This window comes from Gobius niger, assembly GCF_951799975.1.
Source record: "Gobius niger genome assembly, chromosome: 1".
NCBI classification, from domain to species: domain Eukaryota; kingdom Metazoa; phylum Chordata; class Actinopteri; order Gobiiformes; family Gobiidae; genus Gobius; species Gobius niger.
In genome coordinates, this window is record NC_136852.1 from 36,899,936 (window position 1) to 36,919,961 (window position 20,026).

At 42.7% G+C, this 20,026-nt stretch overlaps 2 protein-coding genes across 2 annotated transcripts; one reads left to right on the forward strand and one right to left on the reverse strand.

Moving 5' to 3' along the window:
* Positions 1-301: 301 nt before the first annotated feature.
* On the reverse strand, positions 302-1,545 carry LOC306968851 (uncharacterized protein; the record flags this gene model as incomplete). Its single annotated transcript, XM_079564397.1, has 1 exon — positions 302-1,545. The coding sequence occupies exon 1, from the start codon at positions 1,394-1,396 to the stop codon at positions 302-304; it is 1,095 nt and encodes a 364-aa protein (XP_079420523.1). The 5' UTR covers positions 1,397-1,545.
* Positions 1,546-8,709: 7,164 nt separating this feature from the next.
* On the forward strand, positions 8,710-19,257 carry LOC306968278 (uncharacterized protein). The gene is made up of 2 exons (XM_079563620.1): positions 8,710-8,752; positions 17,510-19,257. Exons 1-2 carry the CDS (start codon positions 8,737-8,739, stop codon positions 19,225-19,227), a joined length of 1,734 nt encoding a protein of 577 aa, XP_079419746.1. The 5' UTR covers positions 8,710-8,736; the 3' UTR covers positions 19,228-19,257.
* Positions 19,258-20,026: the final 769 nt, after the last annotated feature.

Here is a 20,026-nt window from a genome sequence, read left to right on the forward strand (position 1 = left end):
AGTGCAGAGACCGGAGCACTGGACTAATATGGTCGTATTTCCTGGTTCTTGTCAGGACTCGAGCAGCAGCGTTCTGGATGCACTGCAGTTGTCTGACAGTGAGCAGGCGCTACAGCATCTAACCTGCTGGAGACAAATGCATACCTGTCTGGTCTTTGTGTGTGCCCTCAATCACGTAAAACGACCAAAGATGTTGTTAACATTGGCCTCTCTTTGTATATTCCTATAGCTCCAAATGGGGTGAATTAAGAAGCGACCAAGCTCTTCCACAGCCACACACACACACCCTCTACGCTCTTGCTTAACCTTGTTGGTTTTTTGTTATATATATATATATCGCCACGAGACTTTCTATTTGTTCAGCAAACCTACGGAACATCTCCATCTGTCTTTCCATTTCTCTTTCTCTGTCTCTCTGTCTCTCCCTCTGTCTCTCTTCAAACACTTTTCGCCTTTGCTCATTGATCTTTTCAGTCATTTCTGCAAGTTTTCTCTCCATTTCTCTTTTCTCTTCTTCTTGCTTTTGTTTTCTCACCTCTTGGTCCTTCTTCATCTTTTCAGCCATTTCTGTCATCCTTTTCTCCATTTCTCTTTTCTCTTCTTCTTTCTTTTGTTTTCTCCGCTCTTGGTCCTTCTTCATCTTTTCAGCCACTTCTCCAAGTTGTTTCTCCTTTAGTCTTCTCTCTTCTTCTTGCTTTTGTTTTCTCCGCTCTTGGTCCTCCTTCATCTTTTCATTCATTTCTATCAGTTTTTTCTCCATTTCTCTTTTCTCTTCTTCCTGTTTTTGTTTACTTCGTTGTTGCTCATAAGCCATTTCTTTCAATTTCTTCTCCATTTCTCTTTTCTCTTTGTCTTGTTTTTGTTTTTCTTCTTCAAGCACCTTTTTCATCTCCTGTTGACATTTTCTCCTCATCTCCTCCTCCTGTTTCTCGATCTCTTGTTGTTTTTCCTTCAGAACCCTGCTCTGCTCTCTCTGAATGGCCTCTTCAGCCTCTTGGAACATCTCACTGGTGTAGTGGCTTCCTCCGTTCTTCCTCACCATGTCGTCGATCTTCCACAGCAGCTCCTTCACCTGAGCGCGGTCTTTCTTCTCCCAGTTATTAAACACATGGAACCTGTTTCCACAGTCGGAGACCAGCTTCTGTAAGGAGTCTTCAGAGTTATCAATGTGATCTTCAATGGATGCTTTATGTTTCTCCAGATCGTCTCCACCTGTGAAAATGATCATGATGTACTTCTCAGCATCCTCTCCAAACGTCCTCTTGATACATTCCACTGCACGCTGTTCTTCTTCTGTGAATCGGCCGATTCTTAGCAGCAGCAGAAAGGCGTGTGGTCCAGGACACAAAAGGTTGATGCATTTAGAGGTTTCGGTCATTATTTGTTCATTGGACATTGAGGTGTCAAACAGACCAGGAGTGTCCACCACCTCGACACGGCGCCCGTCAATGTCTGTCTCTACTTTTTTACAGTGCTGGGTGACAGATTTTCCAAATGGTTTGGCTACAAACTTATTAAATCCTAGGATGGTGTTCCCACTAGAACTTTTCCCACAACCAGTTTTTCCAACAAGTGCGATTCTCAGAGCTTCAGGAGTCGATGTACGAACTGCAAAATCACAGAGACAACAGCATTAATATTTGTAAATGAAAGACAGAACTGTTCATCTACAAACTCATTGGTTTTAGGGGCAGCCTATCGTCTGGGCCCCCCTACGAATTGGGCCCCCTCAACAATTACCTGGTTTTCTCAGCTTATAGCCCTGCTATTGCTCTACATTTTTAAGTAAATAAGTAATAAGTGGGGTCAGGACTCCCTGTAAAAGAGATTCTTAATCTCAGCACTGTAAATTCCGATTACGGTGGTAACATGAAATAAAGTGTTATAATTACTAGGAGACCTGAAATTTTCAGCATTTACCCTCTATTCCATGTAAGAAGTACATTACCAAGAGAAAATTATGATTAATTGCTTTTCCATTTTACTGCAACATGTTTCTGTTCCAATAACAGGGTTATGCAAGTACTGACTAACTTTACATGACGCCAGTTATGATTATTTGTCGTCCTGTTGTGCTCACGCTCAATCTAAAGTATCCATTATAAGATTCGGTCCCATTTACTAGGATTGGCCAGTTTAGAAAAATGGATATATTTGTGTTTGCTCAGAGAGTTTGATGTATTGTTGCTATTTTCAATATTTTTTTATATTTGAAAAATGCAACATCGTCCTTGCTCTACGTTATAACACATTTATTATTTAATTAGTGATACAAATGTAAGTGTTAAAGCTCCATAGGGACTCGTAACTAAAGTATTTTTGTTCTTTTTATGTCTTATAGAAATCTGACCACACTGATGAGGACTTAGAGGAGTGAGCTTTGACGGTGATTTACAAAGATGCCCTTCCTCCTACTGTGAGTCTGCTGAACCTGCTGCATGTACAGAGTCTGTGGAACCTTCTAAGACACTTCAGCTCCTCGTCTTCATCAGCTCAGTACAGACTAATCCACCTGTTTGGACTGATGTGAACTATAACTGCAGAAATAGAGATGTTCTATCATTAATTTCAACAAAAAATGTAAGTGTTTACAGTGTAAACAGTGTAAACACTTACAGTGTAAACACTTACAAATGTAAGTGTTTACACTGTGTTAATATTAACACAGTGTTAATATTAACACTGTGTTAATATTAAATAAATTGACTTTATAACTACACTTTGTTCTTTCTTTATTACATCATTTATATCTTGTGCTACATTTGTAAAACTTCATTAAGGGGAATAACCAATAAACCATAAAGGGAACAGGAATATTCCAGGAACCATTACTAAGAATACAAGTACAGGTTAAGGCAATATTTAAGTAACAAAAGTCGCCAGTACTAACATGTTTAGATATCAGAACTTGTATTATAAGTAATGAATACTGGGAACGCCCTCTTTATCAAACTAGCATTACTAGTAATCATGTCTTAACATTGGGCGTAATAATCATGCATCGGGTTTACAACTTATTCCAAGTAAGCGCAATGAGTTGGGAGTGGGACTTTCCTGGGTAAAATAAAGGTCAAATAAATATAAAAATGAATGCATTTATGAACCTGTGCTTTCCGCTCAGATCTTATCGTGCGCAAGAGCAGCTGATGGTAAAATGGCTGACGGAGAAATCCTAGTGTCATTTAAATGAAACTCCCAAAAATATAGACCCTTTAACTGCTGACATCATCAGTGACATCAGCTGGAGGCAGGAAGTGATCAAGTAAAATAAGATTAAACTAAAACTAGCGATTATAAGTGTAAAACTACAACTAAAATATGTGGTCCTGTTGTGGCTTAAAGTGCCAGAACAGGAGGAATGACATTTGAGGTGATTAAAATAAGGTTTATCTGATATTTCCAACAATAGTTAAACATTTGTTTATCGTTACTATGACAACAGCTACAGTGGAATAGATAGGAATCTAGCTTCCTGCCTCCAGCTAAGCCTGAATGTTTACAAACAATTAAAGGGTGTATTCATATATCAGGAAGCCTCACAACCTCACAGCCGCACGCACCAAACACGGCAAAAAAGAACATTTCTCCAACCAAGAAATGAAAGAGCTGTTTTTAATACAATAAATATGGTATTTTTGCGCATGACGAAGAATTAAGAATATTTACCTTATAGCTAATCCAAGATCACATTTACTACATAAAAAAAGAAATAGGCTAGTAATGAAAAGTGTTTATTAAATAAGCTGTAGGCCTGTAGCCTACATAAAAATCTATTTACTGTATATGAGACACTTTGATAACTCCCGTCAGGAATAAAACAAGGACAGGAAACAGTTAAGACTCCAGGAAGTTAGCATCACGCTATGCAAATATTTTATGTAGTGCATTTCACTCACCTTGTCTTGAGGCCATACTGCAGGACACGTGTGATGTGGATGATGCACCTGTGAGAAAGAAAGAGGAAAATGTAAAAAATATAATTATGAAAACACCCATACGATTCACTTCAGAATGTGTCCCAGGTGTAAAGCTGGGTTACAGATGAGCCTGTGTGTGTTATCTGTAGGTCCACAATGGCAGCCAGGCTGAACGTCCAGCCACGCTGGTTACTGTTAAAGTACACACTGGCTCCTGGACACACGCTGATGTAGTAACTGAACATTTTAATCATTTATCATGAACTTTGGAAATATGTGCTTGGTCAATGTTGAGTCGAGAGAGAGAACAGGAGAGAAAGACAGCTAGCTGGGACACAAACATGGCATATTTCCCAACATTTGAAACACCACCGCAGATGCAGATGCAGATGCAGATGCAGATGCAGTATTATAACTTATATAACTAGTGCTGTCTAACCCCTGGCTCACATTAACTCCGGTCGGTGTTTGATCCTACAATAAGTGAATATCAAGCATTGACTCTGTATCTTGTTCTGAGCAGGTTTTACTCATTTAGACTTTTGTCCTGATCTGACCAAGTTTACTTTGCTAGTTTGATGACATTTTACACTGGTTCTGAGGTAATTTTGCTTGAAATAAGAAAGTAAAACTGTCAATAATCGGAAGAAAATAATCCATAATAAAGATGAAGTGTATTGAAACAAGTCAGAAACACCGCAGAACAAGTGAAATAGGTCAAATGCCCAAGTAAATCTTTACTAGTCAAAACAACTCAAATTCGTACCATTTTTATCTCTGTTTTTGCATTGGTTGGTTTAAGCAAATAAAAAACGATGAAACTACAGTGAAAAGCTTTCTCCAACTCACGCACTTACTTTGTACTTCAGTAAGTCTTCAGTCGACTCGTACTTCAGCAGCTGCAGTTTGTGTCAGGAGACGCTGTTTGTCCTGTGAAGAGACACATTCACCACATTACTGTCACATCTGTGTAAAAATACAATCACACACATACAGTGGGGGAAAAGTATTTGGCCAAAATCCAATTAAAAACTGAGCAAATACTTGTTTTCCCCACTATGTATGTATGAATATATAAATGAAAACAGGTGAGACAGAAGGGTCGATAATATTATAGATTGATAATCTAACCTGAGCATGGTCAATGTTAAATTGAAGGCCTTGCCTCGTGTGTGCTCCTGTGAGTCTGTGAGCCTGTGAGCCTGTGAGCCTGGACTGTGGACCTCCCTCTCTTTATACAGAGCAGGAGGAGGAGAGGAGGGCACATGATTTCACAGAAACAGCTCCAGTTATTTTCAGAGCAGTCAGAGGCGTAACCATTAGTCAGCTGTGTTGGAATTTAAAGTGGAAGACGTATCTGCTGCGTTTTTGAGGTAAACAAATGTATCTGCACACATGTCAAAGTAAAATGTTTTGTTCAGATTTGTCTGTGTCCATAAATATACATGTTTCCTCGTTATAAACCTTGTCTTCTTTATTTTAACAATGGATATACGGTTATAAATTAATGCATTATTTCTGATCCTCGTTTTGGAAAAAAAAAAAATGAGTAGCATTCCAAATAATTTTTAAACCATGAAGCCATTTGAGATAAAGATTTTCTGGTTATAGACTGACTGATATGTCTTCTATCTGTGAAAAATGTGAAGTGCCTCAGTAGTGAACACGTGGTCAAATCCTGCATATGCCAGAGGGACATTTTTGAGCCTTTCTGAGCAGGACCATCTTTGTGAAGCTATAACTCACAGACCCTTTATCAGATCAGCATCCTGCTTCTACTGCAGTCACATCCTAGTAAACTAAAACCTACAATATGAAGATGATCACTCAATACACCTCTTTTTTTTCTGACATTTTGGGAAATGCCATTTCTAGCAGCCTATAAATCCAAAAGTTTACAATCTGGCACATTTCTGATGGTTCCTGGACATATTTTCAGTAGACATGGCACATCCATGTAGCCCTATACATGGTTCCATTGCTGAGCGACAGCTCTTTAAAAACGCACACAAATGTAACAATCACCCGTGAGCAGGAAGAAGAAGAAGAAGAAGAAGATCTTTATTTATATAGCGCCTTTCACAGACATATAGTCACAAAGCGCTTTACATGAGACATGAGACATTCACTCCATACATACTCAGTGGTGGAAAGCTACGATTGTAGCTTCAGTTTCCCCTGGGGGAGACTGTCAGAGGCGCTTTCGCGACTACACACGTCTGCGCCAACGGACCCTCTGACACCACCATACATTCACTCACACACATCCTTCATCCTGGCCTATTGTACATGTTTTTAGTGGTAGGGGAAACCGGAGTACCCGGAGGAAACCTACGCAGACACGGGGAGAACATGCAAACTCCACACAGAAAGGCCCCGTCCAGGTGGGAATCGAACCCGGACCTTCTAGCTGTGAAGCGAGAGCACTAACCGCTGCGCTACCGTGCCGCCGGAAAGATGGTTACAACTCCCTGTTTCGTAAATTGTTTTGATAACCCCCCAAAAACAAATAACTTTGCATGTGTTCATGTGTAGGGGGAAACAATGATCCAAATGTCACCTGGGAGGCAGTGGGTGAAACCACACGGTGACTTCGTTTAGTGAATGCTCTTTTAGAATCGACCAAAATGTCCTATAGAACTGCATAGACATTGAAAACTTCATAATATGAGAGTTGGATAGAAAAGCAAAGGGAAAAGTATAGGATTACTTGAGCATTGATGAATAGTGTGTTTTTCTTTCACAAAGTACTATTTTCCATTTAAAATAATTGAGTAATTAAAAGTATTGTGTAATCTCTCTGTCTCCCTATCTGCTATGATTAGTAATGCCTGCTGGAATCCAAAAATATAAGTCTGTAGAGACTAAATGCTAACAACATCTTTTACAACATATTTTTGCGTGACTGAGACCAGACAAGTACACATCAACTCGTCTAAGCTCAGGTAAGAACATAGCAGTGTGGAAAAACCGTGGCTGTTCTCATGATTTTAATACAAAATCAGACCACATTTTATGACCCCATACGTTGTACTTTTTCCTCTCCCTGTAACTGCTCTGAAAAGAACTGGAGCTGTTTCTGTGAAATCATGTGACCCCCTCTCCTCCTCCTCCTGCTCTGTATAAGAGGGAGAGGTCCCAGTCCCCAGTCCACAGTCTACAGGCTGCTGGAGCACGCACAAGGTAAGAGCTGCCTTCATTTTATCAAACAGACCTAATTTACTGTTAGTGATGGGCACTGGTCTCAAGACCCCCCCATTTGACCCCCCACCCAGTGGTGTAGTCTACTGGTTCTAACTGAACACAACCAGGCTGAAACACAATGGTTTCTATTCACAATTGTGCACAAACAATGATGGATAATATCTCAGGGCCCTGACACCCCTTTAAAAATGCAAACCGGACAGAGAGAGAGAGAGAGGGAGGGGAGAGATTGTGCCACAGCCAATCTCTCCCCTCCCTCCCTCCCCCTCCCGCTGCAGCGCACTGCGATCAAAGGGCTGCGTTGCATACTGTAAAAACGTGAGCCCCATTTCGACAGGACCGGAACGGACCGGAGCGGTTTGAGGGTGTTTCAACAGCCAAAAGTGAACCACTCCGCTCCCAAAAGGGGGTCCAAACCGATCCAGTCCTGGACCACTTCAGCCATGGGGTCTGGAGCGGTTTGCAAACTAAACTTAAGAGGAGCAGAGAAGAGGACAGGAGGAGACTGGAGACTTAAGAGGAGCAGAGAAGAGGACAGGAGGAGACTGGAGACTTAAGAGGAGCAGAGAAGACAGGAGGAGACTGGAGACTTAAGAGGAGCAGAGAAGAGGACAGGAGGAGACTGGAGACTTAACAGGAGCAGAGAAGAGGACAGGAGGAGACTGGAGACTTAACAGGAGCAGAGAAGAGGACAGGAGGAGACTGGAGACTTAACAGGAGCAGAGAAGAGGACAGGAGGAGACTGGAGACTTAACAGGAGCAGAGAAGAGGACAGGGGGAGACTGGAGACTTAACAGGAGCAGAGAAGACAGGAGGAGACTGGAGACTTAAGAGGAGCAGAGAAGAGGAGACTGGAGACTTAAGAGGAGCAGAGAAGAGGAGACTGGAGACTTAAGAGGAGCAGAGAAGAGGAGACTGGAGACTTAAGAGGAGCAGAGAAGAGAAGACAGGAGGAGACTGGAGACTTAAGAGGAGCAGAGAAGAGAAGACAGGAGGAGACTGGAGACTTAAGAGGAGCAGAGAAGAGGAGACTGGAGACTTAAGAGGAGCAGAGAAGAGGAGACTGGAGACTTAAGAGGAGCAGAGAAGAGGAGACTGGAGACTTAAGAGGAGCAGAGAAGAGAAGACAGGAGGAGACTGGAGACTTAAGAGGAGCAGAGAAGAGGACAGGGGGAGACTGGAGACTTAAGAGGAGCAGAGAAGAGGACAGGAGGAGACTGGACAGAAGTAGGGCAATCAAAAGGTGGTGTATGTTGTCTGTCATGGGTGTGACTATGGTATACTGCAATTGATTAATTCATTAAAAACAAAGTAGTTGTTGTTAAGTAGCAGCAATATGCAGTTATTACCCACAGGTGAAACTCGGAAGATTTGTGAAACTGAAAGTGTGCAACAAATATATGACATAGACTTTAAAAAAATGTGGTGATAATTAGGCTACATTAACAGTATCCAGCATGGCTGTCATATATTTGTACAGTTCCAGACAACACACACAGGCTCATTTGTTACCCAGCTCTACACCTGGGCCACGTTCTAATGAAAATGTTAGTAATTGGTGTTTTCCTCTTTCTTTCTCACAGGTGCATCATCCACATCACACGTGTCCTGCAGTATGGCCTCAAGACAAGGTGAGTGAAATGCACTACAGAAAATATTTGCATAGCGTGATGCTAACTTCCTGGAGTCTTAACTGTTTCCTGTCCTTGTTTTATCCCGGACATGAGTTATCTAAGTGTCTCATCTAAATAGATTTAGCCTCTTAAGCCTTGGGTTTTATTATTTTGACTCAGATCGATAATCTTGGCTCTGAGTCACTGTGCATGAGAAAAGTGGGATTTGGGATGTGGGGGAATTCCAGCCTTTAACAAACAGTAGGATACACGCTACATTTTCTATTTTTATGTACTTATGTACTTACATGTAGTCATGTAAGCAAGTCATGTATTGTGCAGTATTCACACTGCACAATATAAGGTATTTGATACTGTCATTATTTTATTTTCCAATATTTCTTAAGGCCTTGAATTATTTTAAGATATCCTTCAGCAGATTTTAACAATCATAAATGTTTGGGGGTGTGTGTGATTTACTAAATGAACATATTCTGCTTTTGCCAGATCCACTCAGTTTATTTGTTTCTCTAATCTATGAAGCTCCTCTGTGGGCATGTGGTCGGCAGTCCTTTCGTCTTAGAAGAACCCATTTCTTCACATATTTGTCAGGAGCCACTTATTCAAAGGAGGCACAACCAAAGAAATGAACATGAGTGCTGAAACATTACTTATTAACCATTTTGACTTGATATTATGTTGTTCATTTGAGAAAATCCTCTTTCACAGTCAGCATTGCTTACAGCAGGGCTCTTCCAGTACTTTTTTCACTGGGGGAGATTTGTGGTTTGTCATTGGCCACTGGGGGGGTCAGAGGTGAGCCTCCCACCACCAAATATATTCCTATTTTTGGGGTAAATAAATATAAATGTCATTATCATCACTGCTTGAATAGAATAGAATTGGGTCTAAATACAGTATAAAAGTTATATTATATTCCAGCAGTTTAAGGCTTTGGAGAAAAGGAAAAAAACACAGCAATAGATCAATACCGAATAATAAAGAGCCTAATAATAAAGTAGGACAACTCAGAACTAAACCAGGATTAAGCCAGGGCAAAAACATGCAATATCAGTACTAAGGCCGGACTAAGCTCACATCTAAACCAGGCCAAAGGCCTAATACAGAATAAAGCCACGGGATTAGTTTTACCTGGGACCACATGCGATTTGTAATAATGCGCATTTTTATTTACGTTTGATGAAAAATGGAGGCGGCATTAGAGAGTTTAAACCAGTGGTTTCGTTGGCAGAATTTCACTCCGTTATTTTGACAGCGTCATTAAAAAAAAAAGCTGTTTTATCTGTCATTAATTCAACTCTCATTACATTCGTTTTTGTTGAGATTTAGTTATTTCAATTAGGAATAACCAGAGATTGCAGAATAAATTGAGCTAAACGAAACAAAATTTCAGAACGCAATCACAAAACACAAATTTTGCAACACAAGCGTTTCAAAACTGGTGCGTAAAAGTCTTGTAGGACGAGTTACTCAGAGCATCCTCTACTCGTCATTATTAAGCCTTAGATTTCAATATTAGACATAATAGAGCTTAATATTTGTATTTCCTCAACTTAATGTTTAAGAAACGGTTCCAGCATCATTGATGCTTTCGAGTCGGTGGCTTACCTTCACCTCGCTCCTCTCTCTCCTCTCCCTTCTTTCCCTCCTCTCTCTCCTCTCCCTCCTCTCTCTCCTCTCCCTCCTCTCTCTCCTCTCCCTTCTTTCCCTCCTCTCTCTCCTCTCCCTCTTCTCCCACCGCTCTCTCCTCTCCCTCCTCTCCCTTCTTTCCCTCGTCTCTCTCCTCTCCCTCGTCTCTCTCATCTCCCTCCTCTCTCTCCTCTCCCTCCTCTCTCTCCTCACCCTCCTCTCTCTCCTCTCCCTCCTCTCTCTCCTCTCCCTTCTTTCCCTCCTCTCTCTCCTCTCCCTTCTTTCCCTCCTCTCTCTCCTCTCCCTCTTCTCCCACCGCTCTCTCCTCTCCCTTCTTTCCCTCGTCTCTCTCCCTCGTCTCTCTCATCTCCCTCCTCTCTCTCCTCTCCCTCCTCTCTCTCCTCTCCTCTCCCTCCTCTCTCTCCTCTCCCTTCTTTCCCTCCTCTCTCTCCTCTCCCTTCTGCCCTTCCTCTCTTTCCTTTCCCTCTTCTCCCACCGCTCTCTCCTCTCCCTCCTCTCTCTCCTCTCCCTTCTTTCCCTCCTCTCTCTCCTCTCCCTCGTCTCTCTCCTCTCCCTCCTCTCCCTTCTTTCCCGCCTCTCTCCTCTCCCTCGTCTCTCTCCTCTCCCTTCTTTCCCTCCTCTCTCTCCTCTCCCTCCTCTCTCTCCTCTCCCTCCTCTCCCTCTTCTCCCACCGCTCTCTCCTCTCCCTCCTCTCCCTCCTTTCCCTCCTCTCTCTCCTCTCCCTTCTTTCCCTCCTCTCACTCCTCTCCCCCCTCTCTCTCCTCTCCCTCCTCTCTCTCCTCTCCCTTCTTTCCCTCCTCTCTCTCCTCTCCCTCGTCTCTCTCCTCTCCCTCCTCTCCCTTCTTTCCCGCCTCTCTCCTCTCCCTCGTCTCTCTCCTCTCCCTTCTTTCCCTCGTCTCTCTCCTCTCCCTCCTCTCTCTCCTCTCCCTCTTCTCCCACCGCTCTCTCCTCTCCCTCCTTTCCCTCCTCTCTCTCCTCTCCCTCCTCTCTCCTCTCCCACCGCTCTCTCCTCTCTCTCCTATCCCTCGTCCTCTCCCTCGTCTCTCTCCCTTCTCTCTCTCCTCTCACTCCTCTCTTTCCTCTCCCTCCTCTCTCTCCTCTCCTTCCTCTCCTTCCTCTCTCTCCTCTCCCTCCTCTCCCTCCTCTCTTTCCTCTCCTTCCTCTCTCTCCTCTCCCTCCTCTCTCTCCTCTCTCTCCTCTCCCTCCTCTCTTTCCTCTCCTTCCTCTCTCTCCTCTCCCTCCTCTCTCTCCTCTCCTCTCACTCCTCTCCCTCCTCCTCTGCTCTCTCTCATCTCCCTCCTCTCCTTCCTCTCGCTCCTCTCTCTTCTCTCTCTCCTCTCTCTCCTCTCGCTCCTCTCTCTTCTCTCTCTCCTCTCCCTCCTCTCTCTCATCTCCCTCCTCTTCTCTCTCTCCTCTTGCTCCTCTCTCTCCTCTCTCTCCCCTCCCTCCTCTCCTCTTCTCTCTTCTCTCTCTCCTCTCCCTCCTCTCTCTCATCTCCCTCCTCTTCTCTCTCTCCTCTCCTTCCTCTCTCTCCTCTTTCCTCTACTTCATCTCTCTTCTCTCTCTCCTCTCCCTCCTCTCTTTCCTCTCTCTCCTCTCCTCTCTCTCCTCTCTTTCCTCTCCTGCCTCTCGCTCCTCTCTCTCCTCTCTCTCCTCTCCCTCCTCTCTTTCCTCTCCTTCCTCTCTCTCCTCTCCCTCCTCTCTCTCCTCTCCTCTCTCTCCTCTTTTTCCTCTCCTTCCTCTCGCTCCTCTCTCTCCTCTCACTCCTCTCTCTCCTCTCCCTCCTCTCCTTCCTCTCGCTCCTCTCCCTCCTCTCCTCTCTCTCCTCCTCTCTCTTCTCTCTCTCCTCTCCCTCCTCTCTCTCCTCTCCTCTCTCTCCTCTTCTCTCCCTCCTCTCTCTCCTCTCCTCTCCCTCCTCTCCCTCCTCTCCCTCCTCTCTCTTCTCTCCCTCCTCTCTCTTCTCTCCCTCCTCTCTCTTCTCTCTCTCCTCTCCCTGACCTCTCCAGGTGGACTGTGTGGTCAGTGAGGAGAGGGCTGACCTCTCCAGTGGATCGTGTGGTCAGTGAGGAGAGGGCTGACCTCTCCAGGTGGACTGTGTGGTCAGTGAGGAGAGGGCTGACCTCTCCAGTGGACCGTGTGGTCAGTGAGGAGAGGGCTGACCTCTCCAGGTGGACCGTGTGGTCATTGGGTGGTTCTGACATGGTTTCTGCTGATCAGAGATGTGAACATTGGCAAGTTTACTAAAACTGAACGTGTCCAAAGTGACTTGCAACTATTCAATAATGCCAAACCATTTGTAAACTTTTAGTAGCCACTGTAGCAAGAAAACAAACTGATACCATTTTATTTTGCATGGTATAGGGTGGCATATTCTGTAGTGTGTGTTATATTCCTATAAATAGTCAATAAAAGTTTAAAATGTAAAAAATGTAACAATATTTAAGAAGAAGAATCCTTTTTAAATATAATTCAAAAAGACAGTATCTTCTGATGTACAGAACCTGATTTGGAATTCCACATTATGTACAATCCTTTACTCATATGTTCACTCTTTGGTGAAACTGAAGCCATTAGTAGAACTACAGTTCTTGAACAAAATGAAAGTTTAGTGTTGAATTTATTTAGTTGTCCAACATATGCACTACAAAAAAATGGATTGTTTGAGTTCATTAATCAAAATCTACATGTTCTGTTCAAAAATGCTGCTTTTTCACTATATATGTGTTTGCATGTCTGATAAAAAGGCTGTGGCCTCATTGCTCTTTAGTCTGTTGTGGATTTTCTTACTTAATAAAGCTTGAGTCTTGTCAACATGTGAAGTTTATTACACATGCGGAGATTGTACGCACAGGAGAATCTGTGAGTAAATCTGCGGAGCAAAGTTTCGTAGCTGGTTTTATACACATACATGAAAGGGCAGTACAACAGAACAAAGACATGGTGATACATTTGGAGATGTAAATGCAAGCGACCAAAAGGCGCCTTGCATGGGAATGAAATCAGGCTGGCGGTGGAGGGAGAGTGGGATCTTTGTCATGCTTTATAAGATGGGCCATGCGGGCCTATTGTCTTTTAGGTGCGAAACGACCTTGCCCAGGATCTTTTGTGATGCTTTAGAAGATGGCCCACCTTGGCCTATCGTCCGTCTGGGGTACAGGAAGAAACCGGTCTGGTTACCCAGCAGGTCGCCAGGCAGCATGGCACCAGTTTGGTTACCAGCTTAACTTTAACTAAACTTGTCACAACAAGTCACAGACTGAGAAGTGAAGAAGGAAGTCATGGAGATTCTGCTTTAGAACAATACACTTCTGCTGGATGTAACAATAAAAGATTGAAATTCAAGTATTCCTTCATAATAAGTGTGAAAAATCCTGTATATAATTAAAATCTTAGTTAATTATTAATTACTCTCATTCTACAAAAACAAACCCTTGTCATTTGTATCTGCTGTAGAGTCATGTTTGTCCCAGTTCCTCTGAGTCGTGGTTACAGCAGTACTGATGTGGACAGATGTTACAGAAGCTCATGAGGCTATTTCTTCAACAGTTACTATAGTAACTATTTTCTCCAAAGTAAAAGTAGATCTACCACAGTCCTGTCCACAACAGACGACAGAATCACTTCCTTCTTCTTCTTCACCGTACACCTGGCGTACAGTGCGCTCAAATCCTACACCAAGTCAGGAGGTTTTGTACATGATACACCAATTTTAACTAAACCGCACAGTTTTAAGCAGCATGAATTGCATTGCCACATCGCATGTAATCCTCGTTGATGATTTAAACATGAAACAAGGCTACAGCTTTAAAGTTTATGGGCAGACTTAATTCAATGTTGCGCTGCATTGACATGCTCTTCCACGCCAAGAGCCCAGAGGCTCAGCCCGGACCTTTGTGTGGAGGCCTCACACCCGCTACCGGGTACCGGGACACCGGGACTCACCTGGGTCTTCGCGAGGCCCTGCTCCGTGTTCTAGCTGGTTTGAGCATCAAGTCTGTGGATCGTATTCCGTGGTGTATGTTGCCCGGGTGTCAAACAAATCCTTCGACAGCTCCACAGCTTTCTTCGGTCCGGACAGTTCGTAAGGTCCGGGAGCGGCGCGCACAGGGTCTGCTGACCGCACACTCTCCTCTCCTCAGGGGCTGATTGAAGCTCGTCTCGTTGGAGGCCTGTCTTCGGTCCGGACGGGTTCGTTAGGGTCCGGTCGGCTGTCAGCTCCCCGCGCACCTGTTTCCTCCCGGAGGAAAGCTCTGCTCAGGCCCAAAGACGCGTAGTCCTGCCCTCGGCTCCAGCGCTGAGTCCACGGAGCTGGTTCAGATCATGGTCCAGAGTCTCTGCAGCATTTTATATCCACACTTTCTTCTTTTTACTACACACTATTTTTTTTAATGTGGTCTAATTGTATAGCCTTCTTTATATAGACTAAAGCGCAAAAATATCATATTTGTTGTGTTAAAAAACACTCTTTATCATTTCCTCGTTGGAGAAATGTTCTTTTTTGCCATGTTTTGTGCGTGCGTGCCGTAAAACCCGTGGGCCTCCTGATTATGAATATTTTTGGGCGTTTCATTCAAATGACGCTAGGATTTCTCCGTGACATTTACCATCAGATCCTTCTGCGTACGGAAAGGTCTGAACGTAAAGCGCGGGTTCATAAATGCCACGCGCACTCTGGCGTATATCGCAAATACACCTACACTAACACGTTTTTGTACGCAATGTTGATAAATGAGGGCCAATGTGAGTACTTCATTATAAATGTGGGTATTTTAACATTTAATAAATGTTGAAATAGCTCCAAATCTGAACTCATTTGCCTGAAAGTCAGTTGGACTTTTAATAAAATTGTATTTATTTATTTATTTTACTCATTTGAATTTACGCAAGAAATATGGACAGTGTAGGGTATAAGGGTTTATTAATCAATTAATTTGTTAATTAATTGCTAAACTACAGATTTATCTGAAGGAAATAAGTTCTTGGACGATACACATGGGCCCTTAGTCTGAAAAAGCATTACCAAAGCAAACTGTGGCTTATGGAGGTTTAATGATCAAAATCTATTAACAGACTGCATTAAATATTAAAATGCACAACAGGATAAACTAGCAGGTTTACATAATAGATGATCAGATAACATGTTGTAAAATTGTATCTGAAAGTCAGTAGGTGAAGTTAAGGTGGTTTGTGTAGAAGTTATGTGAGTCTTTTTGAGCCAGGTCTGTGAGATGCGCTTACGACCGTGAGAGAAAGGTTTTCCATGCCAACTGTGGTCCGGTGTCCAAAGTCCTGGTGTCGATGGTGGTTGTGGGCTCAGGGTCGACTCACATGGTTTGCGCTGAAAGCGCAGCGATCAAAAAGTTTGTTGTCTTGTTGGAAAAATGCAGATGTCCTTAAAAGAAGTAACTGATTAATTACAAATCATGTCAAATGACGGGCTCAGACTTAAAGATTCTTGTGGTCCATCTGAGACAAAGAGAGGTCAGAGTTCAGCGGGGGATGTCGACATGTGCGCTCTCTTCCTGCCGTCTCTCTGGATGAACAGATTGAAAACAACTGAAAAAGAAAAACCCTGTACGAACTGCTTTGTGTACCCCTTTTTATACCAACCAATCGTCTCAACCAACAAGTCACATTGGGGATTGGCAGGGAGTCTTGAGTTTAAGAAATACATTTCTATTGAAAAAGCACATTAACAAACTTAACCAACTTTACAAATGCAGTATCGGCATTTCGACATTATGTATGTACATTGTATCTTTGTTGACCTTGGGAAATAATTCATCATTAGAACAGATCACAATTGTTGAGTTGTTGCATTGTCTATAAAGGAACTGGCTTATTACTCAAATCAGATGTTTGAGCTTCAGTCTTTAGTCCAATTCGAAGGTCAATAAAGAGTCCTCACCTCTGGTGGTGAGCTATAAGATAGGTCTATCTGTCTTAAAATTAACAGTCATTTTCCTCAACTGTTTTTGTTAGTTCTGACTGGTCAATCATTCACAGCCAGGACAGGAAGTAAAGAAATTCCAACGCCACCAAGTGGTGTGGGGGTTTCCCTTATCTCCCCTTGGAACCAAGGCAATGGGGAAGCACAGGCCAGAACTTCACACGCTAAAACAGGAAACCGTCATGAGCCGACAGGAAGTTGGCAACATTCCACAGTCACACACGCTCACCTTCTACAAAGTGATGATACCATAATCACAGGGTGATCAGGGACCAATATAATGTAAAATTCATTGGTTTGCATAAGGGGCTCTACCAACACTTAACAAGTGTGTTAAAATGATAATAAATCAACAATAAACGTCAAAAGGAAGAAGGAGGTGGAGGAGCTGACCAGTGCAGGACACCACGCTCTGAAATTTAGACAAACCCAGAAAGTGGTGAACCACATCAAAGGAGCACTGAAGGCAGCACTCAATGGCCAATGGCAGCCCCCTGCATGGTGGTCACGAAAGAGTTCGGCTCAGGACTAACCCAACACCCGAACACAATTTCATTGTAAGGTTGTACAATGATATGTCTAAGAAATACTTTTTATATTTATTTGACCAAGAAAGTCCCACTGAGATTAAGAATCTCTTTTACAGGGGAGTCCTGACCCCACTTATTACTTATTTACTTAAAAATATAGAGCAAGAACAGGGCTATGAGCTGAGCAAACCAGGTAATTGTTGAGGGGGCCCAATTTGAAGGGGGGCCCAGACGATAGGCTGCCCCTAAAACCAGTGAGTTTGTAAATGAACAGTTCTGTCTTTCATTTACAACTAACGGAGTGTACAAAAGTAATATAAATGAATTCAATAGAAGGTCGCAATAATCAGTGTAATTTTAGGCAATGAAAGGAGCTCTATTATTGTTTTCAAATTAACCCAGAATGCAGGAAATCCTGTGAGAATTTAAAAGAATTCTACAAGGGAGGACCACTGGTGCGGCCACAGTCGCCCGTCATTCAAAGTGCACCAAGGGACTGCTCAGGGCGGTTGTGTGTTTGTCCATGGGACCTCATTTGAAAGAGTTAGACACTCTTTTATCTACAATGTGTTGATCTGACAACATTTTGTTAAATCATCACTGTTGTTGTCTCTGTGATTTCAGGTTCAGCTCCTGAAGCTCTGAGAATCGCACTGGTTGGAAAAACTGGTTGTGGGAAAAGTTCTAGTGGGAACACCATCCTGGGCAAAAAGAAGTTTGAAGCCAAACCATTTGGAAAATCTATCACCCAGCACTGTAAAAAAGTAGAGACAGACATTGACGGGCGCCGTGTCGCGGTGGTGGACACTCCTGGTCTGTTTGACACCTCAATGTCCAATGAACAAACAATGACCGAAACCTCTAAATGCATCAACCATTTGTGTCCTGGACCACACGCCTTTCTGCTGCTGCTAAGAATCGGCCGATTCACAGAAGAAGAACAGTGTGCAGTGGAATGTATCAAGAGGACATTTGGAGAGGATGCTGAGAAGTACATCATGATCATTTTCACAGGTGGAGACGATCTGGAGAAACATAAAGCATCCATTGAAGATCACATTGATAACTCTGAAGACTCCTTACAGAAGCTGGTCTCCGACTGTGGAAACAGGTTCCATGTGTTTAATAACTGGGAGAAGAAAGACCGCACTCAGGTGAAGGAGCTGCTGTGGAAGATCGACGACATGGTGAGGAAGAACGGAGGAAGCCACTACACCAGTGAGATGTTCCAAGAGGCTGAAGAGGCCATTCAGAGAGAGCAGAGCAGGATTCTGAAGGAAAAACAACAAGAGATCGAGAAAAAGGAGGAGGAGATAAGGAGAAAATGTCAACAGGAGATGAAAAAGGTGCTTGAAGAAGAAAAACAAAAACAAGACAAAGAGAAAAGAGAAATGGAGAAGAAATTGAAAGAAATGGCTTATGAGCAACAACGCAGTAAACAAAAACAGGAAGAAGAGAAAAGAGAAATGGAGAAAAAACTTATAGAAATGAATGAAAAGATGAAGGAGGACCAAGAGCGGAGAAAACAAAAGCAAGAAGAAGAAAAAAGAGAAATGGAGAAAAGGATTACAGAAATGAAAGAAAAGATGAAGGAGGACCAAGAGCGGACAAAACAAAAGCAAGAAGAAGAGAAAAGAGAAATGGAGAAAAGGATGACAGAAATGGCTGAAAAGTTGAAGAAGGACCAAGAGCAGAGAAAACAAAAGCAAGAAGAAGAGAAAAGAGAAATGGAGAAAAGGATTAAAGAAATGAAGGAAAAGATCAAGGATGAGCAGAAGCAAAGGGAGCTTGAACAGAGAGAGAGGGAGAGACAGAGAGAGAGAGAGAGAGAAATGGACAGACAGAGGGAGGAACAGCAGAGGGAGATGGACCGTAAGAGTGCCGAACAAATGGAAAGACTTGTAGCGATATTTGAACAGAATGCCAAGGCTGAGCAAGAGCGAAGAGAGTTTGAAGAGAGAGAGAGGGAGAGAGAGAGAGACAGAGAGAGAGAGAGAGAGAGAGAAATGGAAAGACAGAGGGTGGAACAGCAGAGGGAGATGGAGCGTATGCGTGCTGTAGAAGCAGAAAGACTAAAAGCGATATATGAACAGAATGCCAAGGCTGAGCAAAGGCAAAGAGAGCTTGAAGAGAGAGAGAGGGAGAGACAGAGAGAGAGAGAGAGAGAAATGGAAAGAAAGAGGGAGGAACAGCAGAGGGAGATGGAGCGTAAGCGTGCTCAAGAAGTAGAAAGGATGAAATTGGTGCATAAGGAGAATGCCAGAGTAGAAGCTGAAGAGAATACTTCCTTTTTAGGCCGCATTTTCAGTGGTGTTGGCTCATTTTTCAAAAAGTGGTTCTAGTGAAACCAAATGAGTAGGGAAGTCACGAGATCTCGTGGCCTAAGTAACTAAGTTACATTACTCATTACTTTATTCATTACTCAGTCCCTTTAATTAGACTTTGAATCCAAATCCATCAGATTTTGAAAAGTTTGATACAAGCCTAAATTTTCAAAATTGCTGAAGTCAAAATAAAAAACTGCATCACACACTCAAGTAGTAACTTTTCGATCAGATCATTCTTTTTTTTTCATCTTTGAGCCACATTGTGATTCAAAGTATATTTTCAAGTAAACACATTTTGAAAAGAAGAACTAAGAGTCCCACAGTGAACATTAGGCTTAACGCTGACGTTTGTGACTGGAGGTGACTTGTGGCTAAAGCAAGACTTGACCCCATGACCAATTTACTTGGACTGTCTTTGGACTTCACAACTTGACTCAAGACTTGCATTTAGTGACTAACTCCCACCTCTGCTAATTACAGTCCCGATCAGTTTGCATGGTTGGATATAGGGTCCCAAGCAGAACTTGAAGATTTTCTAAATTGTCAACTCAAATGAGAGTCAGCATCATTTTCAGATCTTTAAGTGGTAGAGGATCATTTAAATGTGGTTGAAAAAACCTCCCAGTGAGAACAGTACTTTATTCAAAAATAAATATAGTAAAAACTTCAAAATCGACTGTTCCAAATTATTATGCAACTCATCCTTTCAATACATTTTAAAGCTTGTTATTAACTGAAAATGGTCATTTGTTGAATTTGTAGCATTAGGAGGTCATATTTACTGAAATCAGAAGCTATTTCAATCAAAAAAGTA